At 41.3% G+C, this 24,325-nt stretch overlaps 1 protein-coding gene and 1 long non-coding RNA gene across 13 annotated transcripts in view; one reads left to right on the top strand and one right to left on the bottom strand.

Annotated features, from left to right (window-relative positions):
* The window catches only part of LOC109271134 (uncharacterized), a 197,022-nt gene that overhangs the window by 52,709 nt on the left and 119,988 nt on the right, over window positions 1–24,325 (top strand). The window contains exon 3 of the long non-coding RNA XR_008421199.1: window positions 7,081–7,211. This is a non-coding gene — a long non-coding RNA (uncharacterized LOC109271134). The remainder of the gene's footprint in view (window positions 1–7,080; window positions 7,212–24,325) is intronic.
* Window positions 1–24,325, bottom strand: part of IRAG1 (inositol 1,4,5-triphosphate receptor associated 1) — a 119,673-nt gene that overhangs the window by 9,751 nt on the left and 85,597 nt on the right. For 8 of the 12 annotated variants that reach the window (XM_019456303.2, XM_019456310.2, XM_019456304.2 and 5 more), the window contains 9 exons: window positions 23,926–23,956; window positions 21,402–21,542; window positions 20,784–20,915; window positions 18,466–18,607; window positions 12,625–12,674; window positions 11,986–12,093; window positions 9,531–9,595; window positions 1,441–1,518; window positions 658–774 (listed from right to left, as the gene is read on the bottom strand). In XM_019456303.2, the coding sequence (XP_019311848.2) occupies window positions 658–774; window positions 1,441–1,518; window positions 9,531–9,595; window positions 11,986–12,093; window positions 12,625–12,674; window positions 18,466–18,607; window positions 20,784–20,915; window positions 21,402–21,542; window positions 23,926–23,956 (864 nt within the window). The remainder of the gene's footprint in view (window positions 1–657; window positions 775–1,440; window positions 1,519–9,530; window positions 9,596–11,985; window positions 12,094–12,624; window positions 12,675–18,465; window positions 18,608–20,783; window positions 20,916–21,401; window positions 21,543–23,925; window positions 23,957–24,325) is intronic. The other 4 variants (XM_019456305.2, XM_019456306.2, XM_019456307.2 and 1 more) reach the window with 2 other exon arrangements.

Below are 24,325 nucleotides of genomic sequence, written 5' to 3'. Positions count from 1 at the left end.
CATGTAAGTGGGAAGCTATGTCTCTCTCAGAAGCTGTGAAGACTTTCTTCACAGAAATGTGAAGAAATGGATGTGTAGAAATGGATGTGAAGAAAAGGATGCTATGCCAGAATTATGTTAGAGATAATTCTCTACCTGGCTGGACTTGGGCCCTCCTCAGTACTCCGTCCCCTCAGTGACTGACAATGGGCCACAGTGTTATTGAAGCTCAATAGGGGACAGTTGGAAGTTGAGGGGACTCCAGTTTACAGGAAGAAGAGATGGCAGGGGAAGTTCTAAGAAGTAGAGTTACAGCTGCTCCTGAGATTGTTGGTAGCAATATGACTCCTCTGAGCACGTGTCAGGAAGCCTCAGGCACCACCAAGAGGAACCCACCCAGGGGCCTTAGTTCCAGACCATTCTGAGCAGTGGCATCCTGGTGGCTTTCTGCCTAAAAAGAGGGCAGTCTAATTATTGCCTAACCACACCCTCTCACCCTGCTTCCTCCTGTCCTTCCTGTGGAACAGTACTGCTCTTTTCAGTAGTTCCTTACTGAAGCAAGGAGGTCCTAGGGCCACTGGTTGCTTCCCTAAATCCTCTAAGAAACAGGAAAAGCACATGGGAAGGTATCTTCTGAGACCTACCAGGTGACCTCTGGGTGGACAAAGTCTGACTCACCCCTTGTTGTAAGCTTCTTCCTCCATCCTGGCCGTGGTCTCCTGGCTAATCTCCACGCAGCTCAAAGTTGGCATGGGAGCAGAGGCTTCACAATCTGGGTCTGCATTTGTCTTTCCACTAGTGAGAAGAGGGAAGTACAGGGTGTCCTTTCAGGGAAAGACTCAGTGTCTGAAAACCAAACCATGTCTTTGGCCTGATTCCTGATCAGAAGTGAGGAAACTCATTCTTGATTGAGTTCATTTCAATCCTTCTACTTTGAGACAAGATTTTATAAAGGTCCTCGCCCAAGAACCCTCCCTAGACATCCAAACATCAAATAATGTTTGGGTATTATCCCAGGTCCCTTTTTCTTCATGCTCCGAAATCCACCTTTATTCTTACTCCAGGAGATGCTATAAGTGGACAGATGGTTTTTGGGAGCTCCACAGAACTTAGATTAGGAATGTGGAGGTGGACCAAAATGTTCAGAGTTATTCCATTCCTGTAGTCCATCTTTTGCTTCATTCATTTAAATATCTACTGAGTACTGACTAAGTCACAGGCACCTTGCAGTGTGCTAGGGATACATCAGATGATTAAAAAAAAAAAAGCATTTTTCAACATGAGGTTAGCGGGAGAGAATGCCCCAAAAGAGGAAGGAAAAAAATATGTAGTTAATTATAGATTGTGATAACTTTTATGAAAGAAACGAACTCTTTGGTGCAGAAAGCAATAAGGGGAGGATATTCTTAGATTGAGTGCTCATAAAAGACCTCTCTGAGGTGGAGTAACTGAAACACAGACCTGAAAGGTGAAAAGTCAGCCATATCTGTAGCAGAGGGGAGATCATCCTCGGGGGAGGTTGCAGGATATGTGCAGACCCTGAGACACAATAGATGCAAAGATATTTGAAGAACTAAAAAGAGGCAATGAGGCAGGAGTTACCTTTTGGACAAGATAAATTTTCCATGCCAGTGAAGTATCCAGGTGGAGATGTCAAGTAGGTAGTTGGATATACCAAAGTGAGTTGGAGAAGAGCTCTAGAGGCTAGAGATACCGTTTGGTGTCATCAGAATATAGATGACATTTAAAGCCAGGGGAATGGATAAGATTGTCTAGGGAGACAGTATGAGGAAACATGAGAAGAGGACCCAGAACCAAGCTCTGAGCAGCTCTGCTGTTAGCTCAGGTGGAGAAAGAACCTACAGAGGAGACTGAGGAGTAGCAGCCAGAGAGGTAAGAGGAAACCAGAAGAGTTGTGAAGTCCTGGGAACCAAGAGAGGAGAGCATGTCAAGGAGGAAGAATTAAGTGTGTCACACATTCACTTCTGAGAGTCCACGTCAGATGAGTCCAGAAAAAGTGATTATTAGATTTGATAATATGGAGGTCAAGAGGAGCTTTAGTGAAATGATAGGAGCCAAAGACAGATTGAAATGATGAGAAAGAGGAAGATCTAGACACAATAATTTGATTGGAAAGGAGAGTAAAGGAGTGTGTTGTGACGATACATAGCTGAAGAAGTGGGTCAAGGGATGAAAGCACATTTGAATTTGGATATAAATATTCCAGTCGAAGGGATGAGAGAAAGGGGATGACCAAAGGAACAAATTATTTGAAAAAAGAGGTAGGAAAGACCTACCTTAGAAAGGTAGATAAACTCTCCTCCAAAGGGAGGAAAGAGATGAAGATGCTGGGCTGGGGATCTGGTGAAGGAAGAGGAGAGGGCTCCTATCTAATAGCTTAAATTTTCTCTATAAAATGTAAGTAAGACAAGGTCATATGCTGAGAGTGAGTGGCAGAGAGGCCTAAGAACGTTTGAGAAGAGAGGAGAAGGTATGAATGAGTCATGTGAGAAGGAGGAAAACAAATATGCTAGAAAATCATAGTAGGATGGCTGGCAGTGCTAGGAGTCCATTTGAAGTATGGGAGCATGAGTTTAAAGGAAGTATCCTGATGGCCATGCCTCCCCTATAAATCCTGCAGCCCACCTACATGTCTGAAATCCCAATGGGAGTCATGTCTTGGAGGAGCCCTCAAACAAGACAAAACAGTGAGCTGAGCTTTTCAGCCAGGACTCTGAAAGACCGCAGCTGCTATCTGCCCGCACCTCTCAGATAGGCTTTACGAGTGAGCCTTAATATTTTCTCATTCTTGGCATCAGTTTCCCACCTCATAGTTTTCCTCAGACCTTGTAAAATTTACATTTCATCAGGATGGAAACCAAAACCCATTGTGAACAAGAAAGATAACACTCTAAAAATATCAGCTATTCATAACATTTCTCCTTTTGCAAATTACATTATCCACTCCCTTCCATGTGACCTTTGCCTAATGTGCAGTTTCCTATTTGTGCAAATGATTGGAACAGAGAAGAAAAACATAGTTACAGCCAAGGGCAGGGAAAGCAATTCTTTTATGAAATATATTTATATGTTAGAAATGAAATAGCGATATCAGGCTTTTAATTTCTTTTACCTGCTGCTGACAACCTAAGAGGTTAGTGACAAACATGCATGAAGGAGGATAGTGGAGTGTAGAGGAAAAGAACCTACATGAGGCAAACATGGGTTCAAATTCCAGCTCCAATATATGCAAATTCTTAACTCTTACTGAACTTTAGATTCTTCAACTGTAAAATGAGGATAATATTATATGTACCTGATGATAGTAGGATAGGAATTAGTGAAGAAATGAAAGGGGGCACCTGGCTTAGTGAATTAAGTGTCTGACTCTTGGTTTTGGCTCAGGTCATGATCTCACCACTCATGAGTTCAGGCCCTGCATTGGACTCTACACTGACACTGTGGAGCCTGCTTGGGATTCCCTCTCCCTCTCTCTCTGCCCTTCCCCCACTCACTCTGTCTCTCTGTCTCAAAAATAAATAAACATTAAAAAAAAAGAAATATAAGTAAATTTTTTGGAATATGTTACTCAACTGATATTTATTATTATCATCATCATCACAGTTAGTTATGTAACAAATTTATTGGTAAATTTTGGGAGCAGTCTGAGGTTCTTTCAAACCTGATCCATAAAAATATCCAAGCTGATAAATAACCAGGTGATTATTTACATCTTTAATGGAGAGCTTGATTTATATTACTCTGACATTTCAGAATCAAAGGAATTCAAACTTTCACTGTCCTCAGGTCACTGCTCTCTGGAGACTAAATCTTTTCCCTGGTAGATCCAGGAAACCCATTTCAGTGACCCTTTAAACATATGGGTCTTCTGTCCAGAGTTCAACTGACCCAGGTTGAGTTGATCACCCTGTCTGACTCAGCTCACCTCTGGGGCTTTAGTTCTTAACATGCTTTTACATACATCCTCTCACTTGACCCTCTCAATGATAAGAACTAACATTTATCTTATGTATCAGGCTCTGTGGTAAGATTTCACTTAAGATTCATGAATGACCCATGAGATAGGTAATACTATGGTTCTCAGTTTGACAGGTGAGGAAACCAAGGCTCAGAGAGGTTAAATCACCAGCCCAAGATTACATAACCAGTGTGTGGTAAAGCTTGAATTTGACCCTGTGCAGCCTGACACCTGGCAAATGACTTGTGTAAGTTCACATTATTGGTGGTTAGTGGGCCTGGCTGGGAATCTCACTTTGGTCTTCTAAATTCATGTCAAGCTGCATTTTCCACAACTTCTTGAGCTCTCCCTTTCAATAGAAGTATTTTTCTGGGGCTCTGAGTGGTGTGTGAGGTTCCACGGTCCCTGCTGAGTGAAGCTATTCTTGCCCTTACACTGGGCCATGGCTTAAGACACTGCCCTTCTTTTAAAGGGTGCTTGTTTAGAATGTGAGATGGGTTGGGAGAGCCTTTGTTTTAATAATGGACATTGAGTGGGAAGTAGGGGAAACACACAATATGTAAAATGTTTGTTATTATCTCTAGACTCTTAGACTGAGCTAATCATTCCTTACATATCTTCTCTAACTACCTGGAGGTTTCTTGCTGTGTATCTTTAAGACTCAGATCAAATACCGTCTCCTCTGTGGAAGCTTTGCCAGTGTTTTCACCCCTCCTGTATCTTCTGTTTAAAGGTGATCTCTCCTTTCCTCTATGTCCTCATGGTACTTCTGTTACAGCATAACTCAGAAAGAGGGCATTTTTATGTTTTATATACATGTCCGTCCTCCATATGACTGGGATCACAGGGAGAGAGACAGCACTTGAATTATAATGGTGCTTAGCATACAGTAAGTGCCTTTAAGTGTTTGTTGAGTTACACTGGCTTCACTGTGGCTTATCCAATCTGCCTATTAATCTTGTAAAATGGGCAGGTACTTTCTGTAAATGGCTATTTCCTGAGAACCCAGTGTTTGGATTGAGCCGAAGGAACCTCTATTCATGGCTGTCAACTTGGAGCTGAGCACAGCCTGTGCCCACCCTAGAGATTTCTGGGCCAAACACTCATGGATCTTGGCATCTATTCCCAGCCTGAATTCTTGCATGCTTTCTCTCTGGGATGATTCATTAAAATGAGGCTCATTGTTTTCTCATGTCCACTGGGTCAAAAATGTTTGTCATTGTGCTCAGTTCTCAGTAATGCGAGGGCCTCTTTAGTCAAAATGTATTGTTTAACTGGGAGGTATGTGGTAAACAATATTTGAAAGTGACTGCAATTCTTTCCAGTGGACAGATCTTACCTTTTTGGGTTCAGTGATGTCTCTAAGCCACTCCCATTGCCATGACCCTCTCAGACAAGCTCAGCCAGGGGAACTAAGCTAGAAGACCTTCCTTATTCCTGTTACTCAGTCCCAGATTCCTGGGGTACAATACTAGTTGATGGAGGGCCAGTTCATTCCAGAATACTGTCAGCAAAGGGGAGTTGTTTACTATACATATTTGATGTCATATAGAGCCTTTAAGCAATTTACCCTGGCTGCTTCAAAAATGTAGAAAAGTATTTATTTTAGAGATTATAGTGAATATTTCTCTGTAATATATCATTATAATGACTCTTTTTATGAAACTAATGCCATATATCATTCACATCCATGATTTTTCTAATCCCTCAGTGAACTGCTCTGTGTACACTCTCTGCTCTCACCCCACACTACTCCATGGCCAGCCAGTCATCAGGTCATTCACAGTAGCTCACAAGGCTTCTTATAAAAATAGCCTTTAAATGCATCCTGTTGTCTCCAGTCATACTGAACTTCTTTCCATTCTTCTAGTTGGAGGGTCTATTAAGAGGTTAAAAGCATGAGTTCTGCTATCTACTCAGGCAAGTGATTTCTCTGTTTCAGTTGCCACATCTGTAAAATAGGAATATTGATAGTATATCTACCTCAGGGGTGTATTGTAAAGATTAAATGAGATCATTAATGTAAAGCAACTAGAATAGGACTTGGCATAAAGTAAGCATGCTGTAAATAATAATAGTAATTATCACCACCATCATTATTATAATTCCTTGACTACTCCATTTCTTGCCTCAGAGCCTGGAACATTGTTAAACTCCAGTTCACTTGGTTAAACTACATAGCCTTCAGGTTTAAAGGCTTTTACTTTATTTTTTTAATTAATTAATTAATTAATTTATTTTTAAATTTTTAATTAAATTTGTTTTTTAATTTACATCCAAGTTAGTTAGCATATAGTGCAACAATGATTTCAGGAGCAGATTCCTTAGTGCTCCTTACTCATTTAGCCCACCCCCCCTCCCACACCCCCTCCTGTAACTCTCTGTTTGTTCTCCATATTTATGAGTCTCTTCTGTTTTGTCCCCCTCGCTGTTTTTATGTTATTTTTGCTTCCCTTCCCTTGTGTTCATCCGATCTGTGTCTTAGAGTCCTCATATGAGTGAAGTCATATGATATTTGTCTTTCTCTGACTGACCAATTTTGCTTAGCATAATACCCTCTAGTTCCATCCACATAGTTGTGAATAGCAAGATTTCATTCTTTTTGATTGCCGAGTAACACTCCATTGTATATATATACCACATCTTCTTTATCCATTCATCCATTAATGGACATTTGGGCTTTTTCCATACTTTGGCTATTATTGATAGTGCTGCTATAAACATTGGGGTGCATGTGCCCCTTTGAAACAAAAGGCCTTCACTTTAAAAGTACATTCCTAGAGGAAACATTTTCTGAGGCTCACCTCCCCCCACCTATAGGAAATCTGGGTTAAGGCACTCATTGTGTGTTGTTGCCTTATCAACCTGCACTTCCTTATGGTATCACATTGTATTATACTGGGCTGTTTCCCATATGCCTTTCCCGTTAGACTGTGAGCTTCTGAGTGCATTCTAGATGCTTAGACCTTGGTGATTAATTGTTGAGGATGACAGAATAAAAGTCTATGAATAAATAGCTCTTCCTACTTGGGGAACTCATTGTGAGCTTTATTCTGTTTTCTGTTTTAATCTTTAAGATTAACTTTAAATATTGCTCTCTATATCTTCCTCTAATTCCACAGGTCTCTAGACTTTTGTTGAGTGAAGAACAATTTACTATGAGGTGACCTACAAAAACAACACTCAGAATTCTCTCAAATCACATTGGTCAGTGCAATCAGCTCTCAGATATTTGCTTGAGAAGCAGCCACAGGTAATTTCATCTTACCATTTTTCACATGCTTAGTCACTTCCCTTCCTGCTTAGTTAGTTACTATATACTTAGGGAAATGTGAAATCACTTTAAATCAAGCTCATTGTAACAATCTAGAAAACAATGTATATTAACTTATAATGTATTTTTTTTCTCTTTAACACTATGGAGAAGGTAGCTAGAATTGACTGTACTTGTGTTAGAATAGAAGATATGAACTTATTTTCAGTCACAGATTGCCTCATTGTTAGCCTGTTGGCAATCTATTAATGTTTCTAGTTTCATGAATTCAGATGGAAACCACTTAGCACCTTTTATAAATCTAGAGCAGAAAAGCTATTGTTAGTCTTGAATCCCTCCTCTTTGAATATGTCCTCCCCTTTTTGCAGCCATCCTTATAGGCTGGGTATATCCCCAATAGCCACAGCATGGGTAATATATCATGGTGGTCTCTTTGGATAGAAAAGGGTGAACTGTAGATACCTTCCTGAGCTTATTGCTTGACTTGTCTCTATCCTCACCCTTGGAATGATGATGCCACTACTGATCCCCATCCTGTTGTCATTTCTGATTTGGGGCTGATGCTTTGCTGTCCTTAATTTCCATCTCACTTTCTCCTACCAAGGATAGCTCAGATTCTTGATGATCCCCACTGCCTCAGACCAAAGCTCTCAGCTGGCCTGAGCAATAGTTCTACAGAGTCCAGGTCCTGATCCATCATGATTAAAGTCTGTTTCAAAGAGTTAGGACATAGATCTTTTGCCTTGGTTGATTCTGTAGGCTAAGAATGGAGAGCCTTATTGGTGGCTCTTCTGGAGAAGGGGTTTGTGTATCCAAAGGCAGGATTGGAAGGGAGAATTTTAGTGTGCTTTTCACTCAGGGAATCAAGTGACCATTTTGGGAGAGATTCAGAGATCATGGAGTAGACATTATGACTCTACGGACTTGATAAGTTTCTGTAACCTTGGTTACTTCCACATGGTTGTTAGTTTGTCACCCCTTTTTAATTTCTTTGTAATTATCAAGAAGCCAAGGAAACAAAGAAAGAAACAAAAGTACCCTATGCAACATGAAGGAACGGTAAGCTTATACAGGGTGAGGTATCAAAGTGAGGAGTTCCTAGACAAACTTCAAGACTAAAGTGGGATGAGTCATTATGGAGTGATAGGTTGGTGGTTGCATATACTGAGAGGTGAGCAGAATACACTGATTCTGGGAGTGGGGAGCTTGGGAGGTTATCTATAATGAAAAAGGGCCCAACATAGACTTTCCTTGCCAAGTCAAGCAAAACTATTCTAACAGCAATGAAAAATGAAGGACTAAACCTGTCTTAAGGCAAAGAAGAAGGAAGAATAAAGGTGTATGTTCTACCAAGTGAGAAAAGACACGAGGGAAAATTCTGAGAGGTGACAGCTGTGATCCAGATGTTTTCTAGCAAGCAAATGAAAGAATTTGAAAAGCAAGTTATAAACTCTTCTGAGTGTGTAGAAACAGCCTGCCTTGCTCTGGCTGAGGATGAAAAGACCTGAAAATTGCATAGATGCCTAGAAAAATTAAGCAGAGCAGACACTATTCATTGCCAATCCAGAACTCACTCTCCTATCTGCTTCCTAACAGCCATGTGATTTTGCTCAGGAATTTACTGTTCTTCACAGAGCCATCTTGCTTCTTGGGAAACTGACCCTCTGTCCCCATCTCCAGGGCACCATTTAAGCCCATGATGACAATCCCATTCCCAAAGCCTGTGTTTGGTTTAGGAAGGAACCATGTTCCAAATTTACTAAGGAAGACTTTAAAAATGTTTCTGGGTTTGTCCATAAAAAAGAAGCATGAGAAGAGATAGTCCTGTTATTCTTTTCATGTCTGGATGGAATACCTGAAAATAGTAGCCATTTGCCACAAGCCTGCTGATGAAGTCAACATACAAAGTGAGCAGAAGCAAGGAAATTGTAGAGGCCGAGCTGGGGCCCTGCTGTACTACACCTGGAAATGATCTACCTCTGGACTTAACTTTTTAAGCCTCTTTGAGTTGGGACTTTCTTGTATCCGTAGCCCAAAGAATTCTAACCAACAGAGAAGGTTTCCATCTCCTCTGGGCTCTTCTGAGATCGAGATACACTTGGACTCAGCTATAGCATGTTCCTGGTCCAGATTGCAAACTGACTCTGAAATCTTTGTGAGTCTCAGAGTCCCACTCAGTTCCCTTAGAACTTAATTTGCTTTCCATCACTTTTTAAGAGTAAAGTATGGGAGGAAAGGTGAGTTAGGGAAAATTTCCTCAGAGATCCCCAAAGTTAAGAGGAAAATCAACAAACTTACTTTTCCAAAAGTGCAGGCAGTGCTGAGGTGGCAGGTAGGTTGCCTTTTCCATTGGGTGATTCTGACTGAATGAAAAATAGGAGACAGGCAATTGAAGATCAGCTAGGAAGGAAGAAGCCAGAGCTGCTAGGTCTCTGATAATGCTGGGAAGGGGTTGCTGCCGTCCCACCTCTTCCCCTGCTTTCTAATCTGCATCAAGCCCAACCATTGGGGGCTCCATTCCTTAGTGCCCCTTGAGGCCCATGCAATATGCACCTTTTACTTCCCCTCTTCCAAGTTTTCATGAGTGAAGAATTTACATCTTGAGGCTCCCTTCTGGAGGGGAGCCATCCAGTTCTTAGACGGTTGTTTACTGACTTGGACTGAATATCAGCAGGTCTCCTACCAAACACAGGCCCATCACTGCCCTGGAGATGTAGCTCCAAGCACAACCCTCAGGAGATCCCTGTCATTCCTAAAACCCCAAGCCATCAGAAATGTCTTTATAATAAATTCCATAGGACTACCACATTGTTTTCTTGTAATGGATTTGGGTTAAGAAATGGTTTTCAAATCTGGCTGCACCTTAGAATCACCTGGGGAGATTTTTTTTTAAAGTACTGATCCAATTCAGAATCTTGGGGTGAGGCCTGGGCAATGTTTTAGAAGTACCTTCTGTGATTTTAACACATATCCCTGGTTGCCAACTTTTAGCCTAAAGGAATACACAGTTGACCTTTAAAAAACACGGGTTTGAACTACTCAGGCCCACTTACACAGATTTTTTTTTTCTATAGATACAGTACAGTACTATAAATGTGTTTTCTCTTCCTTATGATTTTCTTAACATTTTCTTTTCTCTAGCTCACTTTGTTCTAAGAATACAGTATATAATACATATAACGTGCAAAATATGTGTTAATTGACTTTTATGTTATTGGTAATTATGGCTTCGGATCATCAGTAGTTTTGTGGGGATCAAAAGTTATATGCGGGTTTTATATGCATATAAAAGTTATATGCATGGGGGTGGGTGTCCCTAACCCCTGCATTTTTCAAGGGTCAACTGTATATTTAGAAAACATATTCTTACATTTAGTATAGTACCAGAAATAGGTCTATTAAACACACTAACTGGCCCTCCCTAAGCTCCTTTAAAAAAATTTTTTTTTAGGTTGCTTTGTTTTAATGGGTGATTTGGGAGTTTAGGTTAGTTTCACAGATGATTGAAAAAGAGGTGAAAGAAGCTACTGCTACCTATTGGCTCAAAAGAGCTCGAATCTATTTTATCTATTGCTTACACAATCAGATTGTTTCCTTATAGAGTAGTGCTAGGCATGGACACAGAATAGAGAAGCAACTGAAGAAAGAATTAGAAGAGTTTGACATAATATTAGCCAGATCCACAAAAGCCTGGGATGTAGAAAATAATTTGTTATATAGGAACTGTGTATGTTTAAAACAACTGAAATGAATTTTTTCCTGATTAGTAGCAATATATTCTTATTATAGAGGTATAAAAAGGCATTGAGAAGAAAATAAAAATCACTTGTGGTTTTATCATTGCCCAGAGATAACAAGTATTAATAGTCTTACAGAATTCACTATCTCTACACATAGAAAATATACTTCTTTAAAAAACCCCTACAAAACAGAATTGTACTGTATATACTGTTTTTAAATTCCTTTTTATTAATAATAAATTATGGACATTTTTCATGTCATTTTTGACTGCATAGGAACCCCTTTTGGGGCCAAGTATATTTAATCAATCTCTTATTAAATGGGCATTCCAGTAGTTTCATTTCTTTTTTTTATATTAAATATAATTTATTGTCAAATTGGTTTCCATGCAACACCCAGTGCTCACCCCAACAGATGCCTCAATGCCCGTCACCCACTTTCTCCTCTCCCCCACCCCCCTTCAACCCTCAGTTTGTTCTCAGTATTTAAGAGTCTTTTATGGTTTGCCTCCTTCCCTCCCTCTCTGTAACTTTTTTTTTTTTTTTTTTGCCCCTTCCCCTCAGTAGTTTCATTTCTTAATGCTGCAAAGAATTGATGTAGGATAACATTGGGTTTAAGAACTCAGACCCTGGAATTAGAAAGCCTAGGGTTAAAAGCTCAGCTCTAACACTTATTACACAATGAAACCTTCAGGTATTTAAACCCATTGCAGAATGGAAGAAAAACATCATGCCCACTTTAGAGGATTGTGGCTTAAACATGGAAAGAAATATGATTTACAAAGAATACTCTTTGAGCTGCCAGCATCTTGCTCAAGGATACCGAGTCTTCTACTCAGGGCAGTGGAAGACATGGGACGTGGTCTATATTGAGCTTTTTAGCCCATACTCTAGAATCTGTGCTGGGAATTTCCTCTCCTTTTTGATCCTGCTGCCACGTAGGCCACTCCCCATAGTAGTGACCCTGAGGGAGAGGTTAAAGAGGGTTGGGAGGCGGGCATCATTATACTCACCAGGGCTGGTAAGGAGGGGATGGGTGATGAGCTGGAAGATTGGCCAGGCATGTTCAGGGCATTAAACTTGGGAACCACTGCAACACTGACCCTCCGACGGGGCATGTTCTGTGGGAAGAGAAGTGACCAGGCCCACTGTCATGGAGGGAACAGCATCCACAGTTCAAAAGGCCTGGAAAATTCCTACTAGTTCCTAATGCTGTAATTACATTCACTGGACATTTGGCTTTGGGGTGGTGATGGTGTTGGGGCTTGGTGTGGAAAGAGTGGCCAAAGTTGACCCAAGTTTTCTGTTAGTGGTGAGTGATTTCTCAACATGTTCTTATTTTACATTATATCCTGAAGAAATGGAAAAGAAATGACCCCCAGTCTGGATAACATCCCGGATAGTGTATGAAAAGTCTAGGAATACCAAGGTTTATGCATCATTTCGTATTCATTTGGGGGATGGTACAGTCAGAGAAACCATGAGCAAGAGAAGTTGAAGGATGAACTAGCAAGTGTGGTAAGCTGAATTAGAGACCCTGTCCAGAGGTTCTCTGGCACCTGTAGATCCAAGCATGAATGACTTTCTGGGTGACTGTGGCAACGTCTCTTGTAATCCCCTTGGGAGCCCTGGTATTCCTTGAACATGCATACCTTTCCCAGTGTGAGGGACATGGACCGCGCTGTTCGAGGGACCCCATCTTCTGCAGCAAGAGGGAACAGAGAAGAGAAGTCAGGTAAGTCTTCAGAGTAGGCTCCAGCAGAAAATGGGTAGCCAGAAACTAAGCTGAGATATCAGTTTGTCAGAACTGTCCCTCAAGGAATAGTTTAAGAGCCTAAGTGATGGGAACACTGAGTTTGACACTACCCCCTGAGACAATTATCTGTAGAGTGGGACTTTTCTGGACAGAATTCTTATCCTAACTCCTCTGGGCACTATGAGAAGCCCATCTTGGACCCCTGATATCCACCTGACACCGCTGCACAGTCTCTGGTAATGCCCTGATGAGTATGTGAAAAACTACTCATAGTGATACCAAGGCTTTTGGGTTATTTCTTGCTCATTTAAGGGACATGCAGTCAGTGAAATTATGAGCAGGGAAGGTGTGGTATCAGTAAATAATGGAAAATTGTTGACAAAGTGGTTTTAATAAGTCATCTATAAACAATTTGGAACAAAGGAAACCAGCACCCTGTATTTTCATCTCCTTAGTACATATATTAAATGATGTATTTTATATAAAATGTTTTCTACCACATCTGGATAATACTGCCACCAGAAAACACTAATATGTGCAGAGAAATGTTTTTGAAAGCTCAATTCAGTGTCAGTTTGACCAATATTATCTAGCTTGTATATCTGTTTGTCCCTCATATCCATGTATTTTAGGTATGTCTCTTAAAAAGCACATTTCCCCCCTTGTTTTTCTATTTACCTCACTTCATTAATTTTTTTTTTTTACTTACCACCCCTTCCAGCCTGCACATTGGTGTAGAAGTTATGCATTTTAGTTCTAATCTTTAATGTACCCACTTAAATTTGTAACATATTATGTGACTTTTATTTATTTGTTTGTTTATTTATTTATTTATTTATTTATTTATTTATTTATTTATGAGAGAGTACAAGCAGGGGAGAGGGGCAGAGGGAGAGAGAAAGAGAATCTTAAGCAGACTCGATGCATAGCACAGAGCCTGATGAGGGGCTCAATCCCATGACCCTGAGCTCATGACCTGAGCCAAAATCAAGACTCAGATGCATCACTGACTGAGCCACCCAGGCGCCCTCATATTACATGACTTTAAATTTTTAAATTAATCATGATTTCTATTCTTTTCCTAATTAGACCTTAAAACAATAACTCCCTCAAATTTCAAATTATGTTGCTTTTCAGTAGTTTTGTTTACTTTGTTTTTGTAATCCCATATTATTATGATTATTGTTTTAAATACTGAATGCTTGTTTAGATTTACCCCCATTTACAAATGTCTGATCACCATTACCTCTTGCATCCTCCTCCTTTCTTTTGATCTCGATTTTATTCTTTCCTAAGCACACCCTTTAGTTATTCTTTTGACAAGGGTCTGTAATAGGTAAACTTTCTGAGTTGTTGTCTCAAAATATCTTCACCAGGACTGTAGGCTTGCATCACAGTTTAGCTGGCCCTGTTTTCTCTAGGTGGACAGTTGTTTCTCTCAGCTCCTTGAAGACTTTTACTTCATTGTCTTTTGGTACCACCATTGCTATTCAGAATTATCTGTCTTTTGTAAATCCTCTGTCTTCTCTCTCTGGTTACTTTTAAAATTTTTACTTCATCTTCTATGTGTTTTTATCTCTTCTGCTTGGAATTCACTGTCCTTTCTTAATCCAATGGTTCATGTCTTTCTTTAGTTCCAAAAAACTCTCAGATTCTGGAAAACCTTTTTGCATACTTTCTCTCTCCCATTCTCCTCTTGTGGATCTGCTAATAAACGTATTTGGAACTTTCTCATTTTATACTCTGTATCCCATATTTTATAATATCTTATAACATTTCTTTAGTATTTTTAAAAGGAAATGTAAGTTTATTGAATATACCACAAAGGAGTTGTGGACAGGACAACAGAGGAGAGGCTGTCTGCCTTCTTTTATATTTTTGATTAATTTATCCCTCTGAACTGCACTTGGGTAACTTCTTCAAATCTATCTTCAGTTAACTAATCTTTGTCCTCAACTGTGCCCAGTCTGATTTAAATGTTGTACCAATAAACTAGGTTATGCTACCATAATAAACAACCCCAAAGTCTTAGTGGCTTATAACAATAAAAATTTATTTGTTTATGTTCATTTGCTTCTGAGTTGGCAGAAGGCTCTGCTCTGCATTTCCTCACTCTGCATTTCCTCAGACTAACGGAGCTTCTACTATTCTGGAGCAGTGATGGTTGTCATGTGAGGAAGAAGAAATATAAGGCAAATTACACACTAGTTTCTTAAAGACCTCAGCTCAAAGGTGACATATATCCTTCTGCTCACATTTTATTTGCCAAATCACACAGCATTCACCTAACATGGCATCACCTAACTTGGGAGAAGTGTGCCCGAAAGGAGAAGATCTAGAATCTCCACTATAGTAACTACCTCCGCTATAGTACCTACTATACCTAATATACTGAGTTTTTAATTTCCATTCCTCATATCCTCATTTCTAGGAGTTCTTTCCTTTTTTATTTTTATTATTTTATTCTTTTTTGATAATTTTAGTTTATTCTCATGTTTTTTATTCATTCTTTGATGCCTCTAATAATTTTAAACATCTTTTAAAAATTATCAGGTTTTTTCATTTTCTGCAATCCTTAGGATATAATCCTATTGTTTAGTGGATGATTCTTGTTCAAAGTGGATTGGTTTCTTATGTATTTTATAATTCTATATTGTAAAATAATCTTCAGTGAGGTTTCAGTGAGCAGAATCTTGTGTGTCCTGCGTGAAGGGTGTGCCTCTCCAGGGTGGCTTTATGTTTGTTTCTGACAGAGTCCCTACAGGCATCATTGTGATGTTCTTTTCAGATTCTCTGCATATTGCATCACAACTTCTGTCATGGCATACACTTTTCCTACGAGAAAGGAGAAAGTATTTTTTCCTACTACAGGGTGAAACAGACTTCCTTGATTTGTGTCTCTGCTGTTTGAGGAGTGTTTTTTTCTTGTTCAAGTTCTGTCTAAAGATGCAGTCTTGCAAAATCTTAACTTTCTGTAGGAGTCTCATAGTCAACTCTCAGTCATGGGTGTCCAAGACCTCATCTCAGATTGCATGCAAGTGCAGAAGCCCAGCACTGAGATGATTGAAGCTGACTCTTGTACCCAAGGAAGCTGCAGGTTTCAGTTCTCTTTTCTTTTCTTGTATCTGAGTATTTCAATTTCTTTTCCTGTGGATTCAGCTATTCTTTTAAACTAATGTTTGCTTTATTTTATCTAGCAGAAACATCTAAGCACTTGTGGTCAAGGAGTTTCAAGTTTTTCAGTCAGCCAAAATAGCAGAACCAGAAAATATTTTTTATATATTGAAGCATTCATACAAATTAACCAAATACTAATCTTACAAGTAGGCAAAAGATATAATTAGAGAATTTACAAAAGTAGAAATACAAATGTCCAAAAAACATTTGAAAAGGCCAAAAATACAAATTCAAACTATGAGATGAGATATAATCTTGACCCATCAAAGGCAAAAATATTTTTAAAGGAAAGGACAAGAATATCAATAGCACAATGAACTGAGCATTATTGTTACCCATTACATGGAAATATCAATGCGTTATTTGAAAAGAGTTTTCTTGAAGAGCCTTATAAAATTTGCTTTCCCCCAGGCTAGTATTTACACTTCCAGAAATCCATCTTAAGGAAATAATCCAAAATGTAGGTAATTAGTATGTTTCATATTCAGAAAAAAATAACTGATGTTATTTTTAAAATATGTAGCACCTTTCCTTAAATAAGAGATATTTTTACTTCACTGTAGTCTTCAGAGTCTCTGGCATAGACAAAGATTGCCAGTAGTCATGTAAAGGCTTAAAAACAAACATTATTAGGGAATGGTCTTAGAGTATCCAACGGACACACCTGTTAGGTGGATGCTGGCTCCTCTACACCAGCCCAGGCTGAAAAACAATGCAGTGGGAACAAATATCTGAAAAACACTTATTCACCATTTGAGATTCAGCTACCATCTCCCTTCTTACTGTAAGCACATTTTCATATCCCCAGGCTGAATGTGGGACTCTGCAATGTGCTCCCCATAGGAACTTGCTTACTGCTGTCACTGGGATGGTTCTACTGCTCTGCCTTTCCCCACAGGCTGGAAGTTCCTTTGGATCTCAGTGACTGTGTGTCCTTTATTTCTATATTTCAGTATCATGTGGGGGCACATCAAAGGTGCTCAGTAAATGTCTTTAGAATGAATGAATGGGTAACTGCTCATTCCATAAATCTTGGATAAGGCAGTTTATAGGAGACCTTGTACCTTCCAGGACAATAATGCAAGAACCCATGTATTAGGATTTCTTTGGTGGCAACTTCCCCAACTCCTAACACTGACAGAGAGCAGTTTGCTAGAAGCCCAGATGCTTGTGGATCAGGAGTTTGCTGTCAAGATCGAAAGCAGACAGTCTGGAGCATGTGTACACTGCCTTTTGACTCTGGGAAGTGTCACTGATATTCCCCAGGAAACTTGTGAAACCTCCTGTTTATAAAGGTTTCTCCATCTGTTATACTTTCCCTCCTCCTGCTCTTGGTAACCCGGATGTTTGCATTCCACAGGGATTCCTGTCACTAAAAGGTTTGTTTTCTTCTGCTAGTCCTATCCTCATCAGCCAGAGCCCAGACCCTGACAGCTCCCAAGCAGAGATCCTCATCCAGGTCACTGTCCTCTTCGTCCTGGACTGCTGCAAGTGCCTCCTAACTTGTCTTTCTAGACATCAGTGTCTACACGCTCCTAATGTGTTGCCCACTCTGAAGTGGGAGAAATCTTCTAAAAATAGAATCTGACCATGTTATGTGGTGTAAACTCACCAGTGCCTCCTCATTGCCTTAAGGACAAAGGCCCAAATTATTAGCATGGCCTGGCATGTGGCCCTGGCCTACCAAGTCTTACCTTCAACCTGTCATCATCACACTTCAACCGCATCTCTTTTGTTTCATGGTCTTCCCATCCAAACCCTACATCTTTGTATACGCTGTTTCCTCTACCCAGGAGATACCTCCCCTTCTTGCCTAGAGAACTACTATTTTTACTTTGAAACACTGCCCAGATGCTGTCCCTGTGTAAAACTTCCCTTGATTCCTTCAAGCAGAATCACCTCTGTGCTCCTATAGCAATTGTATAGAACATTTTTTTAAAAGATTATTTCTTTGAAACTGTGTCTTTCCCATGAATCTGCTATTTATCTCAGCAGTATCTCCTTTAGCCAGGCCCTCATGCCACCCCCACTGCCCAGACTCATCCCTTACCTGGACTGTTGTAATAGCAGTTTTGTGGGTTTCCCTGTATTTGGCTCTACCCCAGTAATGTAACTGCCACACTGTAATCAGAAGGAATGTTCTGAATTCCATAAATGATCATGTCATTTCCCTGACTAAAATCTATTGCTTTCTAGGATAAAGCTCAAATTCCTTAGTATGTGTTGGTCCCAAAGCACAAAGACTACAAAGTCTGAGGTCTGTCATTCTCATCAAGTAGAGTGAGCTCTTGCAGCCTGTGGGCTTCACATCAGTGGTCAACCGCTGTGGTTAATTGTGTCAGGAGTTGCTTTGGGACTGTTCATATTTTCTGGTTCCAGGCCTCTAGGCTCACTGAAGCAGCTGCTGTGAGGCCCCCATAGGCAGCACTGGGCAGGGGCAGTGAGCCTTGCTCAACTAAAAGCATGTCCTTGGGCTGTACTAATAGATGTGATCCTGGCCTAGAGCTATCAGAGACCCACATTGCAAGGTCAAGATGAGGGCAGGAGCCCAGTTCCTTACCAGAGGGGCCACAGCTGCGGCTTGAATTCTGATTTGCAAGTTTTTTAAACTCCATGAGCTCTGCATGGTCCTTCTCATACGTCCTCTTCAGATTCTCCACATACTGCATCATTACCTCTGTTGCCTTTGACATACGCTTTTCCTGAAGGAAAGGAGAGCATTGAGCACACAGGGAAGTTGGAGGAAAGGCTTGTTGGCACTTTCTTGCTCTGAGCTAGGCTCTGGGATGGGACAATCAAAAGGATACAGGGACCAATCTTAGGTGTAACTCTGCCCTCTAAGATTTTGCTGTCTGTGATGTGAGCTGAGAGGGGGATTTAGGCACTTGCACTCAGGGAGGACAAGAACAAGCACAGCCACAATGCCTGAGGAGATGAGAGGTGGAAAAGTCCTCTCTGCAGAGAGAGTGGGTCAGGGAGGCTTCCTGGAGGTAGAGTGAAGTGGATGTGGGGTATGGGCAGCATCTGGGCATGAAGATATAGGTAGGAGAGACAAAAAGATTCAGGCCAGTGGACTCCAAGAATAAACGTCCAGAAGCAGAACATCACAGGGCTTGTACCTAGGTGAGGATCTATCCTTCAGACAGGAGTCTTTGAAGAGTTAAAGGGGTGCTATTAAGAATTATGCTGGGCTCAGTCAGTAGAGTATGCAATTCTCGATCTCGAGATTGTGAGTTCAAGTTCCATGTTAGGCATGGAGCCTACTTTTAAAAAAATTTAAAGAATTATGCTGGGACAGTAGGCACATGTCAGGATTGCCTGGAAAACCAGTAGAGTACAGGTCATCCTACTTACGTAGAAATCTGTAAGCAGTTGGGTTTGTTTCCAACAAGAAAGGGTAGTTAGGGCTGAGTTGTGAAGGACCTTGAGTGGAACACTAAGGAATTTGGACTTTTTCTGAAGGAAAAGAGCCATCAAATATCTTAAGGTAAGGAAGTGACATAGGCCACCAGTGGAGACTAGACTGAAGGGGTGAGACTGGTGGCAGTGAGTGCAACTAGGAAAGAGAAGACAAGTGCCAGGACCAGTCTGGTGGGACCAGAGAGAAAGATGAGGACCAACATGGAAGACATGGAAGTTAGGGGTGGGAAAGCCATGTGGAGAAGGCTGAAGACTTCTATGAACAGTGCATGGGCCAAGAAACACATTTGGGAGGGCCATACAGAATGAGGAAGAGTTTCCCTTGCTTATCCTCATTGGATCCCTCGGTGAGCCTAGCCCAGGGCCTGCTGGCCACAGCGGGACATACTCAATGAGTATTCCCTAGAAAAGTTCCCTGCAGCCAGGAGCTGGGACCAGACACTTCCCTTGAGCTCTCCCTTTGTTGCTTCCCCCAGCCAGAGTGACTTCCTGGGCGAGCTGCTGAGTCAGGTGCCCTTTCCCCGGAAGAACACAGGGGTGGGGCAGCCCACTGGCTTGTCCTTCCTTCATTCTACAAGGACTGCTCTAGGCTCTACTCTAGGAACACCCTACTAATGCAACCAGTGTGGCAGGATAGGTGAGCATGGTACTAGCAACAGTGATAATAACATCTAGGTGCTTTGCAAGTATTATAGTAACCCTCTATGGCAGATACTACATCATCTTCATTGGTTGGAGAAGTTGGAACATGGAGAGTTCAGTATCTGGCCTGAGGTCACACAGTGAATCCTAGTGGAGCCAAGATAAGGCCTCAGGCAGTCTGATCCCATGACACCATCCTGGACCAGGGCAGTGCCCTATGAGCTTTAGGACTTCAAAGTGGCTGAAAGGGAGCCAGATCTGGGCCTGCACCCCAGCTCTGCCACTACTTTTGCTGTTACCTTTCTGAAGCTTCATGTCTTCATCAGGGGGAAAGGATATTTACAGGATTGCTGGGAGGCTTAAATGAAACAAAGCAGTTTTTCCTAAAGCATGTTTGCCAAATACTAGTTCCATGGGAGTTAAATAGGTATTTTATGAGAAAATAGGTATTTTATGGTTCTTCAGTCAAATACATTAGGGAAACACACAGGTAAAAATTAAACAGGCTTTTTCAGTATAGGATTTCTCAAAGCCTTGATGGTGCCAATATGTATTAGAAATACCCAAGAAAGGATGATAGTATGCAGCAGTTCCCAAACTTGCATGTCCACAGAAAGCTTTATCCAAGGAACACCTCAAAGGTTTAGTGGTCCACCAAAAATACTCTTAGTAAATAAAACACAATAATATACAGATGTCTGGCACAAAGGAAGCCATCGATAACTGGTGTCTATAGTTGTCACTGCTTACATTATTGTTCTAGTTACTGTGGACAGAGCAGAGCTGGTCAGAGGGCTGGAAGCTGGAGAGGCTTACCTGGCGGACGGCCCCTACCATCTCAGCTCGGCTGGAGAGGCGGGCAGCCAAGCGGTGCAGGACAGCAATGTCCTCCAGCAGTTTCTGGTAAGTCTCCCGGTGCTCACAGTGGTGCCATAGTGAAGCTGAGGACTGGGAAGTGACAAGGAACGTCACTTGGGGTCCTCACATACCAAGACATGACTTGGGCTGTCACAATGAGCCCTGCCCCATCCTGGCTGAAAGGAGCGGCCTCTGCAAGGCCTGGGCTACACCTTCCTCTGGGGATTGGAGAATCCCAACGTGGACACTCTATACATGGCTGGCCTGAAAGAAGGGAATCACATCCAGGTCTTTGGTCCCCAAGGTGCTCCCTTTGTCATCCCAGGTCACCTAGACTCCGCCTGAGAAGCTGCTGAGGGTTTGGAGGCCTTACCCACAGCCCTGAGGTAACCAGGCCTTTAGGCCTCTGCCTCATTTCCTCTCAGCTCTCTGAGGAAGACTCTGTCTGGTTCAGGACCTTCACCTGATTTCTCATGTCAGAATACTCTAGTTGGTGACTGAGAAAGCAGGACCCCTGGCATAGCCCTAGGAGACAGTCCCTCCTCTAGGGATTCTCCAATCAGGCTCTACAATTACCGTAATGGAAGCTTTGAAGTTTTCCAGTTCCTTCTCTGTGTTCTCTTCTGTCAGGTTACGTTCCCTTTCAGCCTGGTTAATTCTAGATTCCAGAGTGTAGCTGTCATTTCTAAAGGCCAAGGACAGTTGTACAAACACGTTCTGTTGGGAACAAGAGTGTGGGAGAGGTGCTAGGAGGAGTTATTACAGGGAATAAGGTCGCAGGTATGTTTCTTGCACGAGCATTTTACAGCAGCTCCTGGAACCAGTCACCAAAGCAGCCATGTACAAGTGAAACTCTCCTTCATAGTAAACTGCACAAAAGATGGTGAAATAATAACCTAAGGTTCATGCTAGGTTCTTTTCAGGACCAGAAGACCAAATGCATTTTACTGAAAATAATAAGAGAATAACACTTTACTTTTACCTGAATTTTAAGAAAATATCCTGTATTTAGGTTTAGGTAAACTCAGCTCATTGTGTAAGCAGTTTAGATTCATGCTAGGATTCATTGGATGTATGTTTTGGAGGTTTTGCATAGAACCACTGTATTTAAAGAAACTCCATTTAAAATGTAAGACGTGTTGTCTTAAAGCAAACTTCAACCAGCATCTTACCTGAGTATTACAAATCCTATGTGGAAAGCAGCTTTAATAAGGTGTCAGGAGATTAAATAAGGCCAGGTATGATTCTGTTAGGAAAAGTGTCCTGGAACAAATATTTCTTGCCAAAAATGCAGGATGCATGAATGAAACTTTGCAAGGTGGTTTGAGCAAACATGAAATTCCTGGTATAATAGGAAACTACTGAGGAGGAGAAATAGGCAGATGGTCTCTACGCAGGAAACCATGGCCTTCATTTGCCCTGAGTCAAGAGATAGCAGATTTACACCCTTGGGGTAAGCTAACTCTGTCTGAGCTTCTGAAGTTCATGTGATATGGCCCATGGTAGGTAGACATCTCCAGACAGAGAATTTAAGGCCTTGAACTGACCCAATAACAACAATGATGGCACTATAGGAAGCTACTCCTCATTGAGCATCTACTATATTCTAGCAGTGCTGTGAGTTTTGCACACCTTGGCTCATTTAACCCCACAAAAAGCCTCTGCAATAGGAACTGTTATGTCCACCCTATGGGTAAAGAGACTGAGACCAGAGAGGTCATTAACTTGTTTAAGGTGACGCAAGTAACAGAGCCAGGATTGAACCTTAGACTATTTGACACCTTAGACTATTCAACACCTGTGCTACTTTCACCATGCTGAGCACTGATTGTGTCAGCATACATATGAGGACAGAAGCCAGCCATTAAACAAACCACCCACAGACCGTCTTCACCAATGTCACTGGTTTAGTGGTCTCTGTGCTACCCAAACCTCAGTCCAGTCAGTTTATCAATAATGCTTACCGTTTAGTTTTCTATACCTGGGTTATCACCTTCATGGAAGTGTGATATAAAGAGTCCCAAATTCAGACAGAATATTTGGGTCCCAGGGTTGGTTCTGCTAAGTGCTGGGTCTGGGGCCTTGGGTAAGTTATTTCATCACTTGGTTTCCTCCTTTGTTCTAATTCCTGCTCTATCTGTTACTCTGAGCTGACTGGAGGATCAGCTGAAAGGATGGATAGGAATGTGTGATGAACAATGTCTGTGTGCAAGGTAATTGTTACTATCTGTGAGAGATATTACTATCTGTGGCAGATATTTCACATTGTCTGTCTTCCTCTACTTATCCAGCCCACTGGGTCTCAGGAGGGGTATTTTAATTTTCTTATTATCAGTGGCAAACCATTCTATAAAGACTATAAAACCTTCTATCCTCCTAACCTGTGTGTAAAGACATTCTGAACTCATCCATGTTCTTCTTCCCTTCCTTCTATCTATTCCAATATAATTGTCTTGGAAACTAGTGCTGGCATCATAGGTCCTCACCACCTCACCTGGGACGTGTTCTCTTTGTCCATTTACCCCTTCACCACAATGAAATGAAGACAAGTTCCTCTCAGCTCACTCACCAACCCATAGGGATAGCATCTCTACAGAGACAAGGAGGCCCTAAGGGCAGTATTGGAGGAATCAGGGAAGGCTGGAGAGCTGACAGCACAGCCTCTCACCTTGGCTGAGCAAGTTTCCTTACGCCTGGAATCCTCAAAAGGGAAATAACTTTTTCCTTTGGACCAAAGTTTAAAACTTGAAATCTGACCAGCTGTTAATAATTTTGAAATAAATTTGATTGAGTTCTGCTGCCTCCCAGCTAACTTTGTGTATCTAAGTCATCCTTTTAAAAAGCATAAACCATCCTTGAAGAAATGTGGAATTTCCAGGGCACATTCTTATCTCTGACCAAATTTGCCAAAATCTTCCTTTACCTGGGGTGGGAGTCTCAGCAGTTCAGTAGGGCTGATCTCAATGTCCATATTACCTAACAGTCATGTATTCTCATTTTTGTATACAATTGTCAGGGACAGGGGCTAGAGAAGGGAATGTTTTCTATAAACTCCATAAAGCTCCAGCACTAAATTTCATAAAGCACTGGAATCACTTACCTCAACTTCCTTTTCAGTGAGCGGAGGGGCACTGTGAAAAAGAAAAGACATGCAAATGAACTGTGTCCAACCTATGAAATAAACCAGAAAGTGACTTTGAACAACCAGCAGACTATGTATGCCCAGAAATGTAGTAAGAAGAATTGGTGAGATGGAAAAGATGCAGGGTACCCTTTGTGTGAGCTCTGTAGTGATGAGATATTTGCCCAGACATTGACTCCTACAGAGGAAGTGTGGTGGAAAATATTAGATCCTGGGGTCAGTCCTCCATCAGCGCCTCAACTGTCTGGGACTTTGGACAAGTTACTTAAGTTTGCTCGTTTGTAAAATGGGAATAATATCTACCTTGCAGGAGTATTCTAAGGAATAAATGTATATACATACATATGTATGTATGTAT

The sequence above is a fragment of the Panthera pardus genome, unplaced genomic scaffold (assembly GCF_024362965.1).
Source record: "Panthera pardus isolate Hobbes unplaced genomic scaffold, ASM2436296v1 HiC_scaffold_12, whole genome shotgun sequence".
NCBI lineage: Eukaryota > Metazoa > Chordata > Mammalia > Carnivora > Felidae > Panthera > Panthera pardus.
Note: the sequence above shows the minus strand (reverse complement) of the source record. Positions and strands in the feature narration are given on the sequence as shown.